Source organism: Eptesicus fuscus, chromosome 16 (genome assembly GCF_027574615.1).
Source record: "Eptesicus fuscus isolate TK198812 chromosome 16, DD_ASM_mEF_20220401, whole genome shotgun sequence".
NCBI lineage: Eukaryota > Metazoa > Chordata > Mammalia > Chiroptera > Vespertilionidae > Eptesicus > Eptesicus fuscus.
This window is the reverse complement of record NC_072488.1, coordinates 5704302-5724166: the sequence shown is the minus strand read 5'-3', so window position 1 is coordinate 5724166 and position 19865 is coordinate 5704302. Positions and strand designations below refer to the sequence as shown.

Here is a 19865-nt window from a genome sequence, read left to right as displayed (position 1 = left end):
CCTTATCCTGAGAACAGAGAAGTCAAGGAATCATCTAAGAGCATTCCTCCGGATAACATGGCTACAATGACCATCGATAGCTCTCTAACTGACACCTGCTGTGTCACAGGAAAGCAAACTCCCAAGGTGTGAAGCCATTCAGAAGAATTTCACACCATCTGAGACGGGAGAAGGTTATCACTCCAACCCCTTTGGGATTAATGCTCTCTCTAATGCAAGACTCACTGGTAACTAGCTATTCCCTGAGACAGTCTCCCCATAACAAATGCCTTTGGAACCGCACATGTGACCTCGTTTTCCCAGAACTAGAACTTCATTGTCATCTCTCCCTCAAGATTTTCAGACCCTAGCTCTTGTTTTCCACGTTAATTAAAGTTGAAGTGCAGCCTTGATCGTGTTGGGAAACATTCCAAATGGAAACGAATTCCCAGGTTTTCACTAAAAATCTTAGCATCCTTACCAGCCCAATCTCCATGACATTTTATGTCTTATGTAACGTCTATTTCCCAAAGGAATTAAAATGGTTCTGCATATAGCTCTGCCCCCAAAATTTTTTAATAAGACCTACTCCTAATTACCTTTTACAAACATGCAAAATCTGAATCCTTGAAAACCGATCATCCAAAAACCTTTTTTGAGCTAAGTCTTCCACTTTCCAATTTCATTTGAATCTGATGCTGCGATGTTGTCATAGCCATTTCTGCCACATTTTCTTTTGAGAAAATATCTGATGGGGGAGCCAGCTCTTGGTGCTGCTTGGGTCCCAGGCAGGCCACCACAAAATACCCCACAATGGCATATGGATTATTTTGAATTAAAATCACTTGAGAGGTTGCCGGAGCAAGGAGGAGCTCTCCAACTCGCCTCTGTCTCTAGAAATGCATACATGCAGGAAATAAACCTCCATGTGAAAGGTGCCACTCCTGCCATAAAAGGGCTAAGATTCAGAGCAGGCAGACTAAGAAGAATCCAACAGCCTTATCGCAACAGATAGAGGATCCAGGGCTGAGAAGCGAATATAAACAAACCCTGGTCAGTTTTACTAATTCACTGCCCTTAGCCCACATTCTACTTGACTTCCTTACTACTTACAGACCCCAGCACCTATGCTCTTTTATCTTGTCAAAGTCCCCACAAATGTATTGTTTCTTCATATAAAATATATATATATAAACAGCCTGCTCCACTTCTCTCTCAGAGAATTATTCTATTAATTCTCCTATGTACATGTAATAATTTGGGTTTTCCTCCTGTTATTAGGCCTTGTGCCAATTTTATTAGTAGTCTAGCTGCAAGAACGCAAGAAGGGTAGAAGGGGGAATTCTCTCTCCTGGACAATGCCACAGTCCAAGGGACTGGGCTGTTTGGCATCTGGAAACCTTCCCATGTCCAGGTGCCTTAATCTAGCGACCCATCTGTCTTACCTGGGTACAAAGCACTTTGGTTGGCTCTAACATGAACTGATGTCACACTTCATCCTGCATGGCAACAGGGACCTGGGGGACACCTTTGTGCTGGGGAAGACACAGAGCCCAGCACAAAGGATCTGTGATGGGAATGAAGCCAGCATAGCCTTGTGGTAGGTCTTGCCACGGTTGCTGCCCCACCTTAGAATACATTGTAGACATCAATAGAGCCTTCCATCCTCCACTGTAGACCATTTATGTGGCCACTGGCTTTGACATATAAAACAAACACATTTTTCCTCTTGACTCTGGCAGTAAATGAGTAGATCATCAATCATGATAGCAAAACCATCTTGTTACAGGTTGCAAAATCGTTTCACTTTCCTTCTTTCCTTTGGGACTCCACCAATGAGGTGATAGGTCTGGGCTTGTTATTTCCATATCAAAGATGAGAAAACAGAGATTCAGAGAGGCAGGGATATGGCAAAGGTAGCACAGCTGGGATTGAATCTCAAGTCTGCCAGGTTCCAGATCCCATGGCCATTTTGAAACCCCCCTGACTGACTTTTCAACTCAGCCGAATCCTCCCAAACAATCCTGACAGGCAAACTCCAAACAAAATCAGAATCCATGTGGGGCTTTCCAGGACTCCACCAGCTTTGTTGTGTGGCTTCTTCAGCTTTCATGTCACAGTGACTAAACAAGGTAAACAGGCATCCGTGTTCCAAGGAAGAGGACCTCGGATAGGGACACATCCTCCCTCACACAGTTGCTTGCTCTTCCCCAGGGTAGGTTTTATTTTGACAAAGTGGCTGCTTCTCTGAACATATAGTTAAAATTGCAAACCCTCGATCTTAATTTGCGATCTCAACTTGGCAATCACATGATTATGGGAAACAAGAAATGCTCCTGGGGGTGAGGGGAACCAGGTACTTGGTTCTTTGTGACAAAATGCAAAAGCTCCCTTCCCAACCTTTCACAGCAGTGCTGTGTGTGGGGGGGACGATGAGCTATCTCCTACAACTTCTGTGACCTGAGACACAGTCATTCCTGCATGTGCCGGGGTGTCCTTACATCAGATACAGAGGGATTTGGGTTTGCACGTGAGAAGTGTGTAGCAGAGAAGAAACAGGTACTGTATTAGTTTGCTGGGGCCACCATAACACAGTGCTACAGACTGGGTGACTTGAACAATAAAAATGTATTTCTTCACATTTGGGGAGGGCAGAAGTCCAAGATCAAGGTGTTGGTCAGGTTGGTTTCTTCTGAGGCCTCCCCTTGGCTCCTAGATGGGCATCTTCTCCCTGTGTCCTCACATGCCATCCCTTTGCATGCCTGTGTCCTCATCTCCTGTTCTGATGACCCGGATCATAATGGATTAGGGCGCTCTCTAATGACCTCCTTTTCATTTAAAATTACCTTTTTAATGATTCTATCTCCAAATACAGTCACATTCTGAGATACTGGTGGTTAAAACTCCCACATATGAATTTGTGGCAAAGGGCACAGGTACCAAGCTTGAAAAAGTAAAAATATCTCCTAGAGAGATTTTATCTTCTTAAAAGCTAAGAGAAAAGTCCTCCATCACTGCCTTAATTAACTTTTTACTTTAATATCCCATTTTGAAATTAAGCTCTGCTTTCCACTTTTGCCCCACCAGAAGCACTTACGTCATTCTGCCTTGTATTGTGGTTAACCGTATCTTTCTGAGTAGCCTGTGAGACCCTGAGGGCAGGCAGGACTGTCCTTTAGTTACTTCTCTATGCCTCCACCACAAGGCTTCCTGAGAGGGAGATACACAGCCAGCATTTAAAATGGTTCACTCAACAAGCACTGATGCTGGCTTCGTAGTAGGCTCCGTGCTAGCCATTGGGTCTTAAGTTCATTGAAATGAGGTGACTGTGGTCAATATGACTAAAGAATGAAACCTGTATCAGGCTCAGAAGGACCATGCCCGGATCTGTGTTATTCAAGGCTCACGCCAGCAGGCATATGGTGTAGGGGACGGAGGGGTTGAGGCAGAGCTGCCATGGAATCCAGTCGACAGGTAGGGTTCGGTGCTGTGGTGCGAGTCAGCATACAATTTTTATTGTCCATTCCCCTACCTTCGGTCTTTTTGTGACACTGGGCAAATTGCCTCATTTTTCTGGTCCTCAGTTTTAAGCCTTTTTAAACACAGACTTAATGAAAGAGTTCCTCTATATTTTGGTTACAAAGGCTTCTAAAGCTGAGGGTTTGTGGCTCCTGGCCTTGCATTATCTCTCATTATCCTGCTCCTCCCTATACCTCATCAGCTTTTGTTCTAAGCAGCGCGGTGACTCTGGGCGCCTGAAACAGGTCAGGCAGGCGAAAGGAGATGAGCCAGGCTGACCGCACAGACCAGAGGGCAGAGGCACACAGTTTTGTTGGCCCAGCTGTGTTCCAGGACGTCTCAACATCCACCCTGAGCTGGAAGGAACCACGGAAAAGTGCCTATTCATCAGGAGAAGGACTGTGTCTTGCTGAATATTTGCACGTTTCAGCAGCATTGAAGGAAGCTGGTGTGTTTTCTTTCTTGTCAGCCCTTCTCCTGGTCCTCATTATATAACCCACATTTGTCTGTGCTTCTCCCTTCGAGCTTAGCAGACTTGCCGTTCTTTTTTTCTGTGCATGTGGCATATTTCCTACGTGATTCCACTTTGTATTATGTCCTTGGACAATTTTGGAAGCCGTGGAAGACTTTGCCTGCTTTCTGACTATTTAATACAAGAGCACAGACTGAGTTTGAATGTGGCTATTAAGAAGCTGCCAAGAGTTTAAACTCCATCCAGAAAGTCATATATTCCCTTCCGGGAACAAACAAAAAAAATCCACTCCAGCATAGAGTTGGGGAGGTGGGGTGGGAGATGATGTCAGATGTCAGTACATACTATTATACGTCAGTTGTACTGTGCACGGCTGAGCTGTGTTTAATGTTTACATCCTCCTCTCGCCCCATCTTGAGGCTGGTGCTTTTTTGGTGCTGAGTATTCCCAGTATATAAATGCAATACCTAACTTCCTGTAACTCAACTATGTCTTCAAAGGCAAAACTTCTCATTTCAAACAAACAGTAAGGAACACGGCACACGGAGCTCTCTTAAACACGGAGTGACAGCTTACATGACCTTTGGTGATATGAAAGTGGCTTTGACAAATCTCATTTGTCTGTGCTTTCCTTGGGGCTGAGAGAAGACAGTTCTGAGGCTCAGGCTAACTCTTGGGTGATAAAACAGTAGAAGATGTGACTGAAAACTATGGAGAGTGGTATGCATAATAATCTAGGAACTTGCATACCATCACACTTCTCTGCAAAACCAATTTAAATCAATTGAATAATAAATGCATTTCTCAACCCTTTTATATAAAAGAGTGTCACATGCTAAAAATGGATTACTTAGATCTTCTTAGAAATGTCACAGTAGTCTTATTACACATACCCATGCCAGTATATGTGTACTTTTCTACACGCACTTATAGACATAGTTTTTTACCAAGATCAACATAGTGTCCTCAGGGGCTCAGCTTTGCAGTAATAATAATTCTGGGTCCCTGACACGCATCAGTGGTCCATGCAGGTTTAGTGAGCTTTTAATAATGACGTAAGCACCTGACAATTCACAACCCAAAACCATAGGTATGACTTTGACACAATTTATATCTAACATAGGGCTATATCCCCAACTCATCCCTTGCCTATTCCCCACTGAATACAACTATCATCTGAATCCTGTGTTTATCACTCTCTTACTTTCCTTTTTATATGATTTTATGGCATTTATTTGCAACCTTATAAAATTTTTAAATGTTATTTGTGTTTAATTTAGAATATTTTGAGACTTACTTTTTTGCACTTAATGTTTTAGTGTCACTACAGTTCAACTGTTTTGACTGCTTCTGTGAACATACCACAGTTTATTTTCCACTCTCCCTTTGATGGGCATTTGGGTTGTTTCCCAGATTTGCTATTGTGAACAGTGCAGCTATGAGCATTCTTATACATGCCCTTTCTTGTACAAGTGCAAGGAAGGAATTCTGGAGTACAGACTATGGGAAATGTTCACCTTCAGGAGACAATGGCAATGCTTAATATTTTATGCAATCATCCTACACACATATATACACGTGGGTGTTTTCAATTGCTCAAATGGACAGTTGCTACACTTAAGTGATAAAATCACTATATGCTATTTTTCGTTTTACTCAGAAAACGTTAAAAGAAAAAGTATGGATTTCTTCCACAAGCCTAATATTATGTAAGTAGATACAAATTGGAGTGGCTTGAGTCAAGCTGCTAAACTCAGACAAAACCAAACAATACCACTGCAGTAGAAATTATACCTTCCATGGAACAGTTTTATCTCAGGTCCAGGGAAAGATTCGCTTCCATACGGTACAAAATGCTGAGATAAGAGCCACGATGTGGACATTGATGCCTGGATGTACACCAGACCTCCCCTAACCCCTCTACATGTGATGTTGAAGGCATTTTTCTCTTATCTGCAAATAGGAGGACTTTTCTTAGTGGAAAAAAAATCCATGTACTTTCTCTTTAACTGAGAAAGATACAGATGCCTTTTCAAGCCAAACAATAGTGTAATTAGCAGCTTGTCAATAATCATCAGCACATACGATTATCTGAAATTTCACTGTTCTTTTACCGGCCCTGTCATCCTCTAAACTCTACTCAGTGGTTTGATTGAACAATTACTCTTCTTGTTCAGAAATTATTATCTCTGAACAAAGCACAGCCCTTTGCATTTTTTAAAATTGTCAATTTTTCTATTTGGGTGAAACAAACTGGCTAATTGGAATTATAATTCCCCATGAAGCTGCATTTCACGAAGACAATGTTTTCTGCCTGATTAACAAACAACGTACCTTCACATAGAGCTGCTGGAATTCCTCGAGGTTCAGCCTCCCGCTTGGACAGTCCTTGAGGAACCCTTTGTACCACTGCTTGAGCTCATGCTCGTTAAACTCTGTGCTCTTCACCAGGTCCTCCATCACCTCGGGAGCCAGTTTGCTATTCTGCTTCCCCATTTTGCCTGAAGAAAAGCAAATTAATGCAATTAGTGCCACGGCTATGATTATTTCAAACTTGATTAGGAGCCAAGCTGGAGTGCTGAGCAGTTCCTTGGTGGGAACTCCCTCCAGGGTATCTGATAAAAGTCTCCCCAAGTCTACTTCCTTCTATTTGGTATTCTAGAAAAGAGATTAGCACAAAACCCTCTTCTCACAGTTCAAAGGGCTGTAGAGTTCACCCTCCTCCATCATGTGTCATCTTTCACGTGGCATTGGTTACCACATGGGAAGGCACCTGTCCCTTTTTATGCTACTCATGTAAAGTATATGGGCATTCTTTATATTTTCTTTCGATGAATTAAGTTTATTTTTATTTGCTACCCAGGTACCTAATTCTACATTTAGTTTGTGGAAATATTGAGATTATTGATAAGAACAATAAGGCTTTGTAGCAAATAATCAAAAAGTGGCTTGGAAAGCTGATCAGCAATGGTAGGGAGTCTCAGTTGTTCTAGTTATAAAGTTGCAGATTTTTTTTTCCAAATGGAAACAGCTCATGTTTATTAGTCACATTGATTCTCTATTTTTCTTCTTATCTTCAGAGACTTCCAACAATACCGCTTTCAGTGTTGACTAACTCTTGGTGGCTTTTTCAAAAGATCATTTGGTGAATTTCAGCTGACATAATTCCATTTTTTTATTATTACTGTTAGTAAGTAAAAATAATAGTACATTAAATAATGTTACCTAAAAAGAAAGAAGAAAAAAAAACCCCACAATGTTACCTACGTCAATTATGTGCCAAGTTATGTGGCCATTATCACAGTAGACTGTAAGTGAACAGAGCGTAGGTTTAAAGTCATTCCTGATTTTTATTCCTGATTTGGCCATTTACTATGTCTGTCACTTATGGCAATGTTAACTGCTTTATCTTCAATGTCTTCCTTAATAAAGCACATATAATAACAAAACTCTTTTAGCTTCACTGAAAGAAATCGGTAAACAAAGATAAAAATACTCCAAAATTAAAATAGTTGCATTAGTGCAGGAAAATTAAGGATCACTTTGTAAAATTTCCTTTTAGTGTTGTTTTATAATAAAAAAGAGTGAAAACAAATTAGCCACAGATTGATTTAAAAAGTCAAAGCAAACTTGAAAATCTAAGGGACCACCAGAATAAGGAATATATCACAAGATCTTTAAAATTGTTCAGAGGAGACTGAGTTAGGTTTTGAAGAATTTACCCAAGTGGACCTAGGGCGTCATTCAACGTTCTTGAGACAAATTTTCTCCCAGGCTCCAGGCAGGTTTACGCTTGCAATAGCCCAGAAAAGGCAATCTCATCACATACTTAGTTATTATTTTTTTTACCTTCTTCTAAAACAGATTCCACACCCATTGTCAGGAACCTGCCCTAACCCTGAACAATTCTCCCACAAAGCCACTCCCTTTGGGGAGGCTTCCTCCGCAGCGCCCTCCCAACAGCACACAGCCCAGGGAGAAGATACCATTGAGATGGCCACTTGTGTTCTAGGCTCTTATGTTTGAGAAAATGCCCTGAGGATAAGCATCCATGCCCTTTGTTATGGAGCTCCTCTATTTACTCCTGCTCTTAATTTCAAGTTCCAAATCTCTTATTAGCAACTGTCTCTTAATTATAAGTTACTGTGGGATTCCACAGCTGGATATGGAAATCAAGTAAGTCCTCAGGTGTCGGGTTTAATTAATCTGAGAAAGAAAACTGTAATTCATGGCTACCCTGATCATCAAAAGACGTAAAACTTTCAATACTTGGTTCTTTTTAGAGAATTACAAATTTTCACTATTGAACTAGAATCTCACCTAACAACAACAGCTACTGAAGACTGAGTGTTGGCTGTGGGTTAGGTATTATGTTGAGCACTTCATGAACTTGCCTATGACTTTATGACAACTCAGCAATAAGGATTAGGGCAGCTCTCTCAAGATCATACAGTGTGTGGCCAGAACTAAAATTTGAACCTGAATCTGCAAGACGCCTATGCACAATCACAGACAGGTGAATGGAAGGCATGTTAAGTGAAGGAACAGAAGGAGCAAAAGCAGGAAGAATCAGTGTCTCTGGGCAGAGAGAGAGAGAGAGAGAGAGAGAGAGAGAGAGAGAGAGATCAGTCACTTTGCCAGAGCCTTCTTTGGAAAACCACAAGCTCAGAAGTGAGTTTGTATTAATAATGGAAAAATGCATTAAAAATTATTTAAAACCACCTCTTCCAAAAGCCTTTTGAAGGTCAAAGTGTCAGCTTCTCTCTTATGCAGGAGAGCTTGGATTTTCCGTGGATCACTTATGATTGCTTAGCCTTCCCCAGCTTCCTGGGAAGAGGGTTGTCTCTTACACATGCAAGAAACATTGTCAGGACCATGAATCACGGTTCTGAACAATCAAATGCATAACTTCATGCTTCTTGGATATGCTTTGTGATCAGCACCATCATGCAGGTGTGTCTGGCAATGAGTGAATCATTCAGAAAATCAAGTTCTGAACTGGCTCAAAGTTGCATTGACAATGCCCTCATCAGGACTTGTCTAGATTAGTGACCAACCTCCTCACTGGGCTGTCTAACTCCAAGCCACCTTTTCTGCATGGCTGCTTGAATGAATTTCTGGAATATAAACCTCACCATCTAATCCTCTCCCTAAAGCTCTCAATAATTCACCATTGTCTACAGAATGTAGTCCTCTCTCTCTGCCATGGCACCGGTCCTGCCTACTCATCTGTCTTTTCACTTCATATGCCTGGCAACCATCAACTATTACAGGTCTCAGGTCTTACATGCTTCCACAGGTCCATGCTTTGTACATGCTGCTCTCTTTTCTTAGAATCACGTGCCCTTTGTTTGCTCAGCAGACCTTTTCTTCTTCAAGTGGCTTCAGCTCACAGACCACCTCCACTGTGAAACCTTCATTGACTTTATAAGGCCAACGTAAGCATCCTTTCTCCTAGGCATCCCTCTTACCTTGTAAAAGCTTCCATGATCATTATTATTTAGTTTCTTGAGAGAGAGGACTGTCTTTTATTTATCTTTCATCCTTGGTACCTCATTCTAAATGCTCAACAAATATATTTTGACAGAATGAATGAATGAGGGGGACTGGCCATTATGAAGTAGATGCTCAAGGACCTTGTCACTGATCTTCATCAATTTATAGTATTTGGTATGTTTTATTCTGAAAAAATCAGTCTTATAATAATCTATATCTGAAGAGAATCATTGTAACCATAGTATAAAGTACAGGCAGCATGTGGCAGGAATGTTTCATTGACCTGTATAGAAACTAGTCAGTCTTCCTGGAGGTTGTTTTCTTGTCTATCTTCATCATTAAATTTTGAACACCTTGAAGGTGAGATCCATTTTTTATCCCCGTACCCTCAGTTCCTGGCATAAAGGCGATGCTTAGTAATGTTTGATAAGTGAATGAAAAAGCATCCATGGGTTAACACTCCCCACCTACACTCCTTTTGTTCTGGGCAGCAATGATATGGGTTAAGTAGTATCTTTCACTTGGGACCAGGAATACAGAAAGAGTAAAAATGAAAGTAAAACTTATCAAGTTCCCAGTGATATTGGGAGGGAGATTTATCCCAGCTCTGTTTCTAGTTGATTCTGTGATCTTGGGTAAGATCCTTTCCTTCCCTGTGGCTCAATTTCCCTCTTTGAAAAATAACTGATTTGGGCCAGATGATCTTTAAGGCCATTCTAACCCCTTCCATTCACTGATTTGCAACATAAGTTTTGTAAATATGAAAATTGGAGTCACAGACTTCAAATTGGCTGTCTCAAAGGAGTCAGCACATGTGGATTTTTTTTTACCTGAGAACCTGTCTGTACTTGAGTGTTTGTTACCTTAGAAGGGAGGGGACAGGAACTGGTGTTTAAGTTTGAGTTCCAGGCTGCAAGGTAAAAACCAGCCCAGCCACAAACCAAATAACTTTTCACTGCTTGAGTTGCAATAAAGAGAAACTTGGTGCTAGGCACAAAGTGGGACGGGTGGAGGGGTTCTGATGGGCAAGAGAACCCCCACCAGGGATGGACACCTTGAGTGAAATCCCATTCCCACTTGCCTGTAGAAAAGACTAAACTGTCCTACACTGCAGTTTACAAAAGGCCTTTGTGCACATTTGCCAGTATAACAATGCGGTAAGAAAGAGGTGATTACCATCCCCTCTTTACTGGTGAGTTTTACACTCAGAGAGATTAAGTAATTTACTCTAGCTCAACCAGCTAGTAAAAAGCTTAGGACAGAATGAAAGAACTTCCATTGGTTTCTAATACAGGTTCTCGGTCATCTCTTGTCTGGATTCTGCAGCCACCTGCTAGCTGGTCTTGCTACCTTGAGTTTCGCCCACTTCTCATCCACCTTCTACCCTGTCTTGATAACAGTAGTCCAGAGCAGAAGAGGCAGAACATGTAAGCGTGCCCTTAGGAGAAACCTGGAAAACTTCCTAGAAGAGGGAAGAGGACCAGCAGGGGAGCCAAGAAACACCCACTTGCATCGTGTGTGTGTGTGTGTGTGTGTGTGTGTGTGTGTGTGTGTGTCTGTGTGTGTTGCCCTGAGTTGTCCCCGACCCATGCTGATATCTAAGTCCAGCTTCCCAGGACACGGCAGGGCCTGCTGCATGTAATGAGGCACACAGAACATCAGGTCCAGCTTCTCTCATGTAATCTGGCCATCGGCCTGGCAAGATCCATGTACAGACTGGGGGGCTGAGATGGAGCGGTCCAGGCACAGGTGCAGATACACAGCAAGATGAGCACATCAACAGGGAAGCAGCCCTGGAAATAGGACTCAGAGCAGCAGAGAAAGGGCTTTAGGGGCTCAGACTGGAGGCCTGTGGGACTGACAGGGGTCTGGATTGCAAGTTGAGCTGGTTCTAGTGTCAATTACCTGCGTCCAGCCTTTAATAGAACAAGGGCTCCTCACCTGAACATGGATATAACTGGAAGAGACTAGCCTTGCTCAGACTTAGACTCCTGCCAAAATTGCCCTTTCTTTTCCTTACCACCCATCTAAATCTTACTCCTTCTGCAAGGCTTGGTCCCAATGCTGTCTTCTCCATGACACTCTCTACAAGCTCTCACTACTGTTCTCTTTGTATCAGTAATGACCTGTGGCCTGGTTAACTCTCAGTACGTCAGTTTAGCAGACATTTATAGGCATTTTCTCTGAGAAAGGCCCTGTATTGGGCATGGTGAGATAAACGGAGAAGACATGGTTCCAATCTTAAAGGGTGAGAACTGAATGCAGGAGACAGTCAAACCTCCTGGGATATGGACCATGGTGAGGTGAATGCTCACAGCACAGAGCTAAAGATCACAAGGAACAGAGAGACAAATTCTTACTAGATCTGGCAACTTCTCCTTTAACTGATTCCCAGGTGAAAAACTCTTAAACAGTGTTTCCCAAACATGTGCGAGTACAAGAATCATCCTTGGTTGTCTTGGTTAAAAATACAGCTTCATGAGACCCATTCTTTGAGGGAATTCTGTGCTTTTAATGAGCTACTCAGGTGAATATGATCCTCAGTCAATTTGGGAAGCACCGATACAAATATGAATAAAAATCAAAGTCTAAGGACAAAACACCCAAGGCAGCCCAGACATAACCCAAGTTCCTCCCTCCCTCCACGTGACCTCCCTAATATGGTTTCAAGATCCAGCCCTCGGGACACTAGCAGTGAGAGTTTAGAAATCACACAACTACGGATGACCAAAGCTTTCAAAAAATGGCCTTTGGGCTCTTCCCGTTTTACGCCCTTCGCCTTTAGGTTGGAGAACTTGAGGCTGTCCAAGATCCCATAGATGACTGATGACAGCCAGGGTGAGAACCCCTATCTCCTGACCCGGCTGGGTGTTCCCACTCTGCCACCCCCTAAGCGAGCTGCCTCCAGGCCAAACAAAGCCTAGAAGCCAGGAGGCATGTGTATTTCTGTGCCAAGTGTTGAAACAGTTCCCATCGCCGACCCTTTTGGATCCTATAAACAAATGACACGAGGTTGCTAGTTTCCAGAGACTGTTGAAACAACCCTGAAAACCAGACTCAACGTTGCCCGGCACATGGTGTGGGGTATTCTTTTCGAATAAAGGCAAGTATCTGACACGCTGGTTCTTTGGGCTCGTCTCTCCTTCATCCTCCCGAAGCCAAGTGCTCACAGCCCCCAAACTGCATGTCCCAGGGCACAGGGAGAGATCACAGGCTGGCCTTTTACGCTGTCTCTGTGGACCCGAGCAGCTTTGGAAAAGGGGAGAAATCCTTTCTCTTGGTGTTCTCTGGAGACTTGACTCAAACCTTGAACCGAATGAGATTAGAGCCAAGGTCCTGGCCCACAAGCATGAGACAGGTGGGGACACAGACTGCACTCTTGGGGACTCACGATGAGGGAGTATTTATTTGATCTCTAATCAATGAGGAGAAACATTCTGATGGCAGTGGCAGTGTTAGAGCCAGTGACAAGAGTTTCATTCCAGAAAGTGTAATAAATACAGAAAGATGAAAGCAGAAGTGAGCCCCAGGGATCAATCATTTCATCTAACTCTCTTGTTTTCTAGAGAAGCCCCAGGGAGGCTAGGGGACTTACGCCACGAAACATGGAGTTAGTGACAGAACCTAGCAGTGCCCTGGCTACTGAGGCTCAGCAATAGGACTTGGAGGCCAGTGATCCCTGGGCACTTAGATGGGCTGAAGTTCCTAGACCCTGCAGGAATGGGAAGAGCCAATCCATGTCCTGTGACCAGGTGTGAAGAGTGGCCCCCTTCCCTAGGCTGTCCCTCTACAGCTCAGGGCTGAGAGCCTGAAGGGGCCCCGGAGATTTGCTGGATGGGGTAGCCCTGACCCAAGGAAGGATGCTGCTAGTGGACCCGAGCCCATGAATCTGACTAAGTGGTTCCAAACTACCTGGTAACTAGGTGGCCAAGTGCTCATGGACTCTACCTGCAAGGGGTCAAGTGGACTGATCAGCCTTAGGGGTCAGACCCAACTGCCATCTTCTTTCTCCTTTCCCAGGAACAAAGGACATTTCCCAAGTACCCGGGAACCACAGCTTAGACTACATAGTGCCCAAGTGCCAGGCTATGACTTTGGAAATGTTTCTGCTCAGACTCAGTTCCCTTTCACCCCATCTTGTGAGTTCCCTTCTTTCTTAATCAGGGTGCAATGTCTTTTATTTTTTTACTTAAACTTAGTTTCATGGAGAAAAAGGTGTGCTGGTGTCAGACCTGGGATGTAATGGTGCTTTTGCTGCATACAAGGTGTATGACTGTTGACAAGTTACTCAGCCCATTGGAGCCTCATTTTCCTCATCTGTCAAATGGAAATGATGACATTGCTCATTGGGTTGTTATGAGAATTACTGAGATAACACATTAAATTCCTCCCAACGGTGCTTTCCACATAGTGGCTGTTCAACAAACAGTAGCTATTCTTACCCTGATCACAGGACCCAGCAAACTGGGCAGCTCTAGCAGAGAGGTAGGCATTTCAAGATTCAGGCCTAGACATCTAGGAGTCAGCCTAACCTCTATACCTACACCCGCTCTGGTAGGTATAAAGAGAAGAACACAGGTTGTGAGACATGGAGAATTTCCCATAGTCCTATTTACTCTCCTTCCTTTAAGTAAAAATGCTTCATATCTGACCTGACATATTCAAGTCATCTGAGGACCCCACAGCCCTGAGTAAGCATCAACTATTGAGTGAAGCTTCCATTCAATTCCTTTCTCGCCCACTGAACAGAAGTATGAGCTGATTAATAGCTGGTAACCTTTCAGCTGGGAGTGTTTCAAGCAGCCACCCACTCTTCTGCATCTTATTTTTACTTCCCCGTGCATCTTGTCTGTGACTATTCAATGTGTTTGAGAATCAGTTTCTATGAAAGGAAGGGGCTGTCTCTGGCAGCATCAGAACCTCAGTTCTGTGAGGTAACAGAGGAAGTGCTTTCATTAATAATCACAGCCTTCTGTCCAACAGATTGCGATCTAGGTTGTGCTGCCAAGTCCCAGTGGGTAGGACCGTGGCCCTTATCTCAAGCAGCAGGGAGGCGTGAGAGAGAAGTGCAGACCAGGGGCCCGTGTCACCTGCACATCCCCAGTCACAGGGCTAGGAGCAGCCTTGAGCATAAGTGGTGTGTATCCTCTCCTTGTTCTCAGAGTGAGGACGTGGGTATCCTGAGGGGCGAGTGACATGTCCAAGTGTTTACTGATAAAGGCAGAGCCATTCAAGTCTTCCGGTTCTTAGGCTCTTTCCCCTCGGAGAGCCCTTTGCACTGACCGTGCTCCTAAACTGTGATCTGCACAGTAATTCTAAAAAAGACTTTAACTGGTGTGGGTGGGTCTCAAAATACAGAGAACTTTGAAATTGGCATATAAAGTTGGCTTTATAAAAGTAAAATGTTCTGCTTGAAGGACATGTGACAATAAATGTATTCAACAAATGTTCATGCAATATTGTCATATAATACAAATGTAAATATGGTTCCCAAATCGCTCTCTAGTGCAGGCCTTTCCTGAATACTAGATAATATATCTAGCTGCCTGTTAGACATGTCCACCTTTGTATCCTATAACTTACTAGACCCAACATGTTATCTTTGTTTTTAATTTAAAATATATATATTTTATTGGTTTTTTACAGAGGAAGGGAGAGAGACAGAAAGTTAGAAACATCGATGAGAGAGAAACATTGATCAGCCGCCTCCTGCACACCCCTTACTGGGGATGTGCCTGCAACCAAGGTACATGCCCTTGACCGGAATCAAACCTGGGACCCTTCGGTCCGCAGGCCAATGCTCTATCCACTGAGCCAAACTGGTCAGGGCCCAACATGTTATCTTACTGGGCTACTCTTTGGGTAAATGGCCCCACTATCTGCCCAGGGACCGGTTCAGAACCTGTAGTTATTGAGGACTCTGCTCTCTTTTATGTTCCTTTATCTAATCGATCATCAAGTTAAAGTAGTCTGTAGGTTATACTTCCTAACTTTTTCAAATTCCATCCACTCTGTTGCCACTACGTTAGATCAGGCCATCATCTTCTTATGTCTCACTCTGATTATCACAATAATCTTCTAACTTGTTTCCCCATCAACAGTCTTGCCCTGCTTAAATCCATCTTCCACACTGTAGCCGAAATGACCTTCTGAAGCATAAAATCTAATCATGTCACTGCCCCACCTCACCCCTTCAGTGGCCTTCATATCCTCCCTCTGAATCCAGTCCTCAGCATGGCACTCAAGACTGCTCTGTTTCCCCTCCCCCGGCACCAGGGAGAGGCAATGATAGGGAGAATGGTGTTGTTGTGGGGGAATCCCTGGATCAGAGTCTCTGACATTCAGGACAGCCATGTTAGGAAGCCTCTTTGAGGCTCAGTGCTGCCTTCTGTGAGATAGAGTGTAATAATGTTACCCACAGTATTGTGATAATGTTGTCACAGCTTAAATGATATATAAGATAGGAAAAATCTATCCCATGTTCATTATAATAATTAAGATTCAAATTTGAAAGATAGAAAACTCAGAGAAGATGATCCATAGGTCATTACTTCGGGGCGCCTAAGGCCAGATCTAGGATAGTTCAATGAGGTCCAGAGAGAGATCCATTTAAAGGTCAAAGGAAAGAGCCAAGGAGGTGAAGAAGAGTAGAACTTGCCGCCCCAAAATATGCTGCTTTGGCATAGGAATATTTTAGGGTGATTATTTTTAAGAAACAGCAGACATAGGAGAATCTCTGAAAACGAAGTCAATGTTACCCTTCAAAAAGACACATTTATAAAGGGAAATCTCTATCCGTAAGGCTGTTTCCCTCTTTGTACCTGGAACAGGCAGATGTCCAAATCCCTATAAACTCTTATTAATGGAGAAGGCAGCTGACTTAAATCTGCATAACAACCTTGACCTGGATTGCTGGGCTTTGCCTGATAGCTTCCCACAACTGGCTTTCCTCCCAACTAATATTTTTTTGTGTCTTTACTGGTGATGGTATTTAAGGTGGTGACTTGGGCCATTTTGAAGAGTTATTCAGTTTTCCTGGTTCTCTCCCATGTATGCTAGAGGTCTATGTGTTATTAGACTTCAGCTTGTTTTCGTCCTATTAATCTGTCTGTCATTACAGGGTATAGCTTAGCCAAAAACCTAGACTGGTAGATGAAAAATGTATTTTCTTCTTCGTATCTCTGGATGTGTCTGTAGATCAAAATCCCCCACTCTCTTTTTAGTATGAGGAAATTTACTTGAAGGTCAGGGCCACCATTCTGGGTCCTCAACCTGGAACTGTTGGCCACGAAGCCAGCTGATATCCTTAGGAAAGGTTTGCAGGGCCCTCCCAGATGGCCTGTGCGGGCTTTCTGTGCTTTGATTGGTTCATGGGACACCTTTCCCTAAAACACCAGAGCTAGGTTTCAGTCCCAACTCTGCCAGTGTTTTCCTGTACGACCTTAGGAAAAGTCTGCTGCCTCTTGGAGCTTCAGTTTTCTCATCCTTGAAAGTTCTACGAAAGTTTCCCTCACCTAACTCACCAGGTCATTGTAGGGAACAAACCATGGAGGCAGTTTGTATATTGTAAGGTTGTTTGTAACTCTTAGTTTAGTGCATTCTCCAGGATATCTCAGGAAAAAACAACAACAAAAAACCAAGCCCCAGCTATGGAAAGAAGTGGGCTTTGTGAGGCAGGGATGCAGAGAGGGAGTAAATTGCAAATCCCAGGCAGGAAGGGGTGAAGGCACCTGGTGATGAGCTGCCAACAGAAGGTTCACAAGGAAGAAGCTGGAGGAAGATGAGTCAGCCACGTGCCCCCTTCTTGGATCTTTGGGACTAAGATGGGCGGAAAAGACACATTTTCCAAAGGTTGCCAGGGGAGTGCGGACCCTCTCTAGGAAGGTTCCTGTCTTTGATGTGTTTCTAGCTCTGAATTATGCTCACCCTGTCCTTGCGGGGCCTTTGTGAAGTATCCAGCAAGGCTGGAACAAAGCACTTTATTGTGGTACATGATGAATATATTGACTGAAAGGGACAATGCCAAGGCTGAGAGGGCTAAAATTAGACCTTCCGGTTCTGTTTGATTTGGCAGTTGTGTGCACAGGCTGCTAACATGGCATCCTCTACCCACGTCCTTCCGCCCCTGGGCCTTCTGAGAGCACAGGTAACGGGTGCTGAAGGAGAGGAAGCGCTGCTTCCTCCATCACCCTGTGGGGATGACAAATGCTTCTGGGCCTGTGTCCTGCCACTTGGAGCAGTATGTTAAGCAATACTTAGTTTGAAAGGATATGTTTCCTCGTCAGCTAATTTGTAGATTAGGATAAAACCATACCTCTCCTTCCCATTAATACAACACTTTTCCATAGTGAAACCATAGGAAATCTCAAGACAATCATATACTTGAACCTTCTACTTATCTTCACCTAAGAACTTGCAGCTGCACCTGTGTAACCAGTGCAGACCCAAAGAATCAGGTATAAGCACCTTAACCATGCTGTGCAGTAATGTCATCCACAGGAAGGAGCACAGGCGTTAGACATCTGAGGTGAGGTCCCAGTCCTAGCACTTCTATTAGATGGAGCCCTTGGGAAAGTGACTGAACCTTTCCTACCCTGTTCGTTCAGCTTTAAATTACATACAACCTCAAAATGTTAAATGAAATAATAAATCCATATAAATGACTTTTAGCAGTAATAATTATAGCTTATCAAGTGCTTTCTATGTGTTCATGGGTTATGCACTCCATCTTTACAATAATTTTATGAAGTAGATGCCACTATGTCTTCATTTCACAGTCAAGGAAAATAAAATTTAGAGAATGGAAGACATTTGTTCAAGGTCACACAGCAAGAACACAGTAGAGTTAGGATTTGAACCCTGGAAGTTCTCTTATTCACTGATAGCTTTTCTTGTCTTCTTAAAGGAGATGAGAAACAAAGTATTCTCCAGGACAAAAACTATTATTTCAATGTAAGAGTTTGCCTTTCTTCTTCTTGCCTGGATGGTATCCTGATCTATGGTTGCTTTTTGTTTTTTTGTTTTCCCAAGGAAGACAACTTAAGGGTACTCCACAGCTTGGTCAGTTATCTCACAATTGCTAGCTTCTGATTCCTAGGGGTAGGGGACAGGTTGGGATGCTAAATACGAAAGCAGCAGTTGAAGGTACTGAGCATTTTTAGCCAAGAGAAGCAAAGACTTTCCACTTATTTGAGAAGAGGAAATTTGAGCTCTTCTCAAATAAGTGAAGGATTTACTGGCACAAAAATAGACTTATGGATTAGCATAAAGGAACAGAGAGTCTAGAAATAGATCCAGCTATACATAATTACTTAATATATGATGAAAGAAATTTTTCCGAACAAGAGGAAAAGGGAATATAATCTTGTAAGTGATGCTATTGTCACCACTTGATAGCAATTTGATGAAAAACCTCAGTTAGAATCATACTATATCCCACCTTTTAAAAAACATTAACAGTTGGAGCAAACACTTTAATACAAAAATTAAGTCAAAGACAACAATTAGAAACTGAAAATATGGTAGACAAATGTTAATAGTTATTGTGTATGTATACCCATAGCTTTGAATATAAAACCAATACAGTTATTAAGGAAACCATTAGAATCAGAAGAGATAAATGATCGGAGTGTGACTAGATAATTCATGCCAGAGTAAACACAAATAATGAAAACAAAACCCAAAAACATTTCTAACTTACTTATTAAGGTTACGTTAGGCTTTCTAAACATTAAAAGCAATGGCAGAAACTATAAAAGATAATATAAGTAGATAGAATTGCATAAAAATTCAAAGATTAGGCAGTCTATAAACACCAGAAAAAAAGCAAATATTAAAATGGGGAAATATGCAACATAAATGCCTTCTAAGTACTAAATATGCTTAAAAATAAATGGGAAAAGGGTATGAAATCTGGGCAAGAAATATGAACAGATTATGAACAAAAGATTAAATATCAATGGCCAACTTCAATCCTACAAATAATCGAGCACAGTAAAATTGTATATTGTTGCAACCCACTAAAAAATACTAGAAATCAAGAAGCTTTATATATCAACACTTTTAATTTCAGGGGAAGCTGTCTTAAAGAAACAGTCCAAGAGGAAAAAGTTATACACAAGGATATATTTAATGCAGCGTTATTTAATGGTGGTAAAAACTCTAGAACTATAACCATTCCCCATTATAGAAATGCATAGTAAATTATGGCACTTTAACTCAATAAAACTGTGAGTACTATGTTGAAACATGGCAAATTACTTATATTCTAAGTGGAAAAAGCAGACATACAATATTGAACGGTCATTATAATTAAACTACTTATTTCAAACAAAAATGAAGTCACTTTGAGAATGAAAGAAGGCGCTATTGTTTATGCAAGGACAACAGGCATTATTCA

General features: G+C 42.4%; 1 protein-coding gene across 1 annotated transcript in view; it reads right to left on the bottom strand.

Annotated features, from left to right (window-relative positions):
- VSNL1 (visinin like 1) overlaps nucleotides 1–19865 on the bottom strand; it is a 58497-nt gene that overhangs the window by 21741 nt on the left and 16891 nt on the right. The window contains exon 2 of the mRNA XM_008162396.3: nucleotides 6305–6471. Coding sequence (XP_008160618.1) covers nucleotides 6305–6466 — 162 coding nt within the window. The 5' untranslated portion in view covers nucleotides 6467–6471. The remainder of the gene's footprint in view (nucleotides 1–6304; nucleotides 6472–19865) is intronic.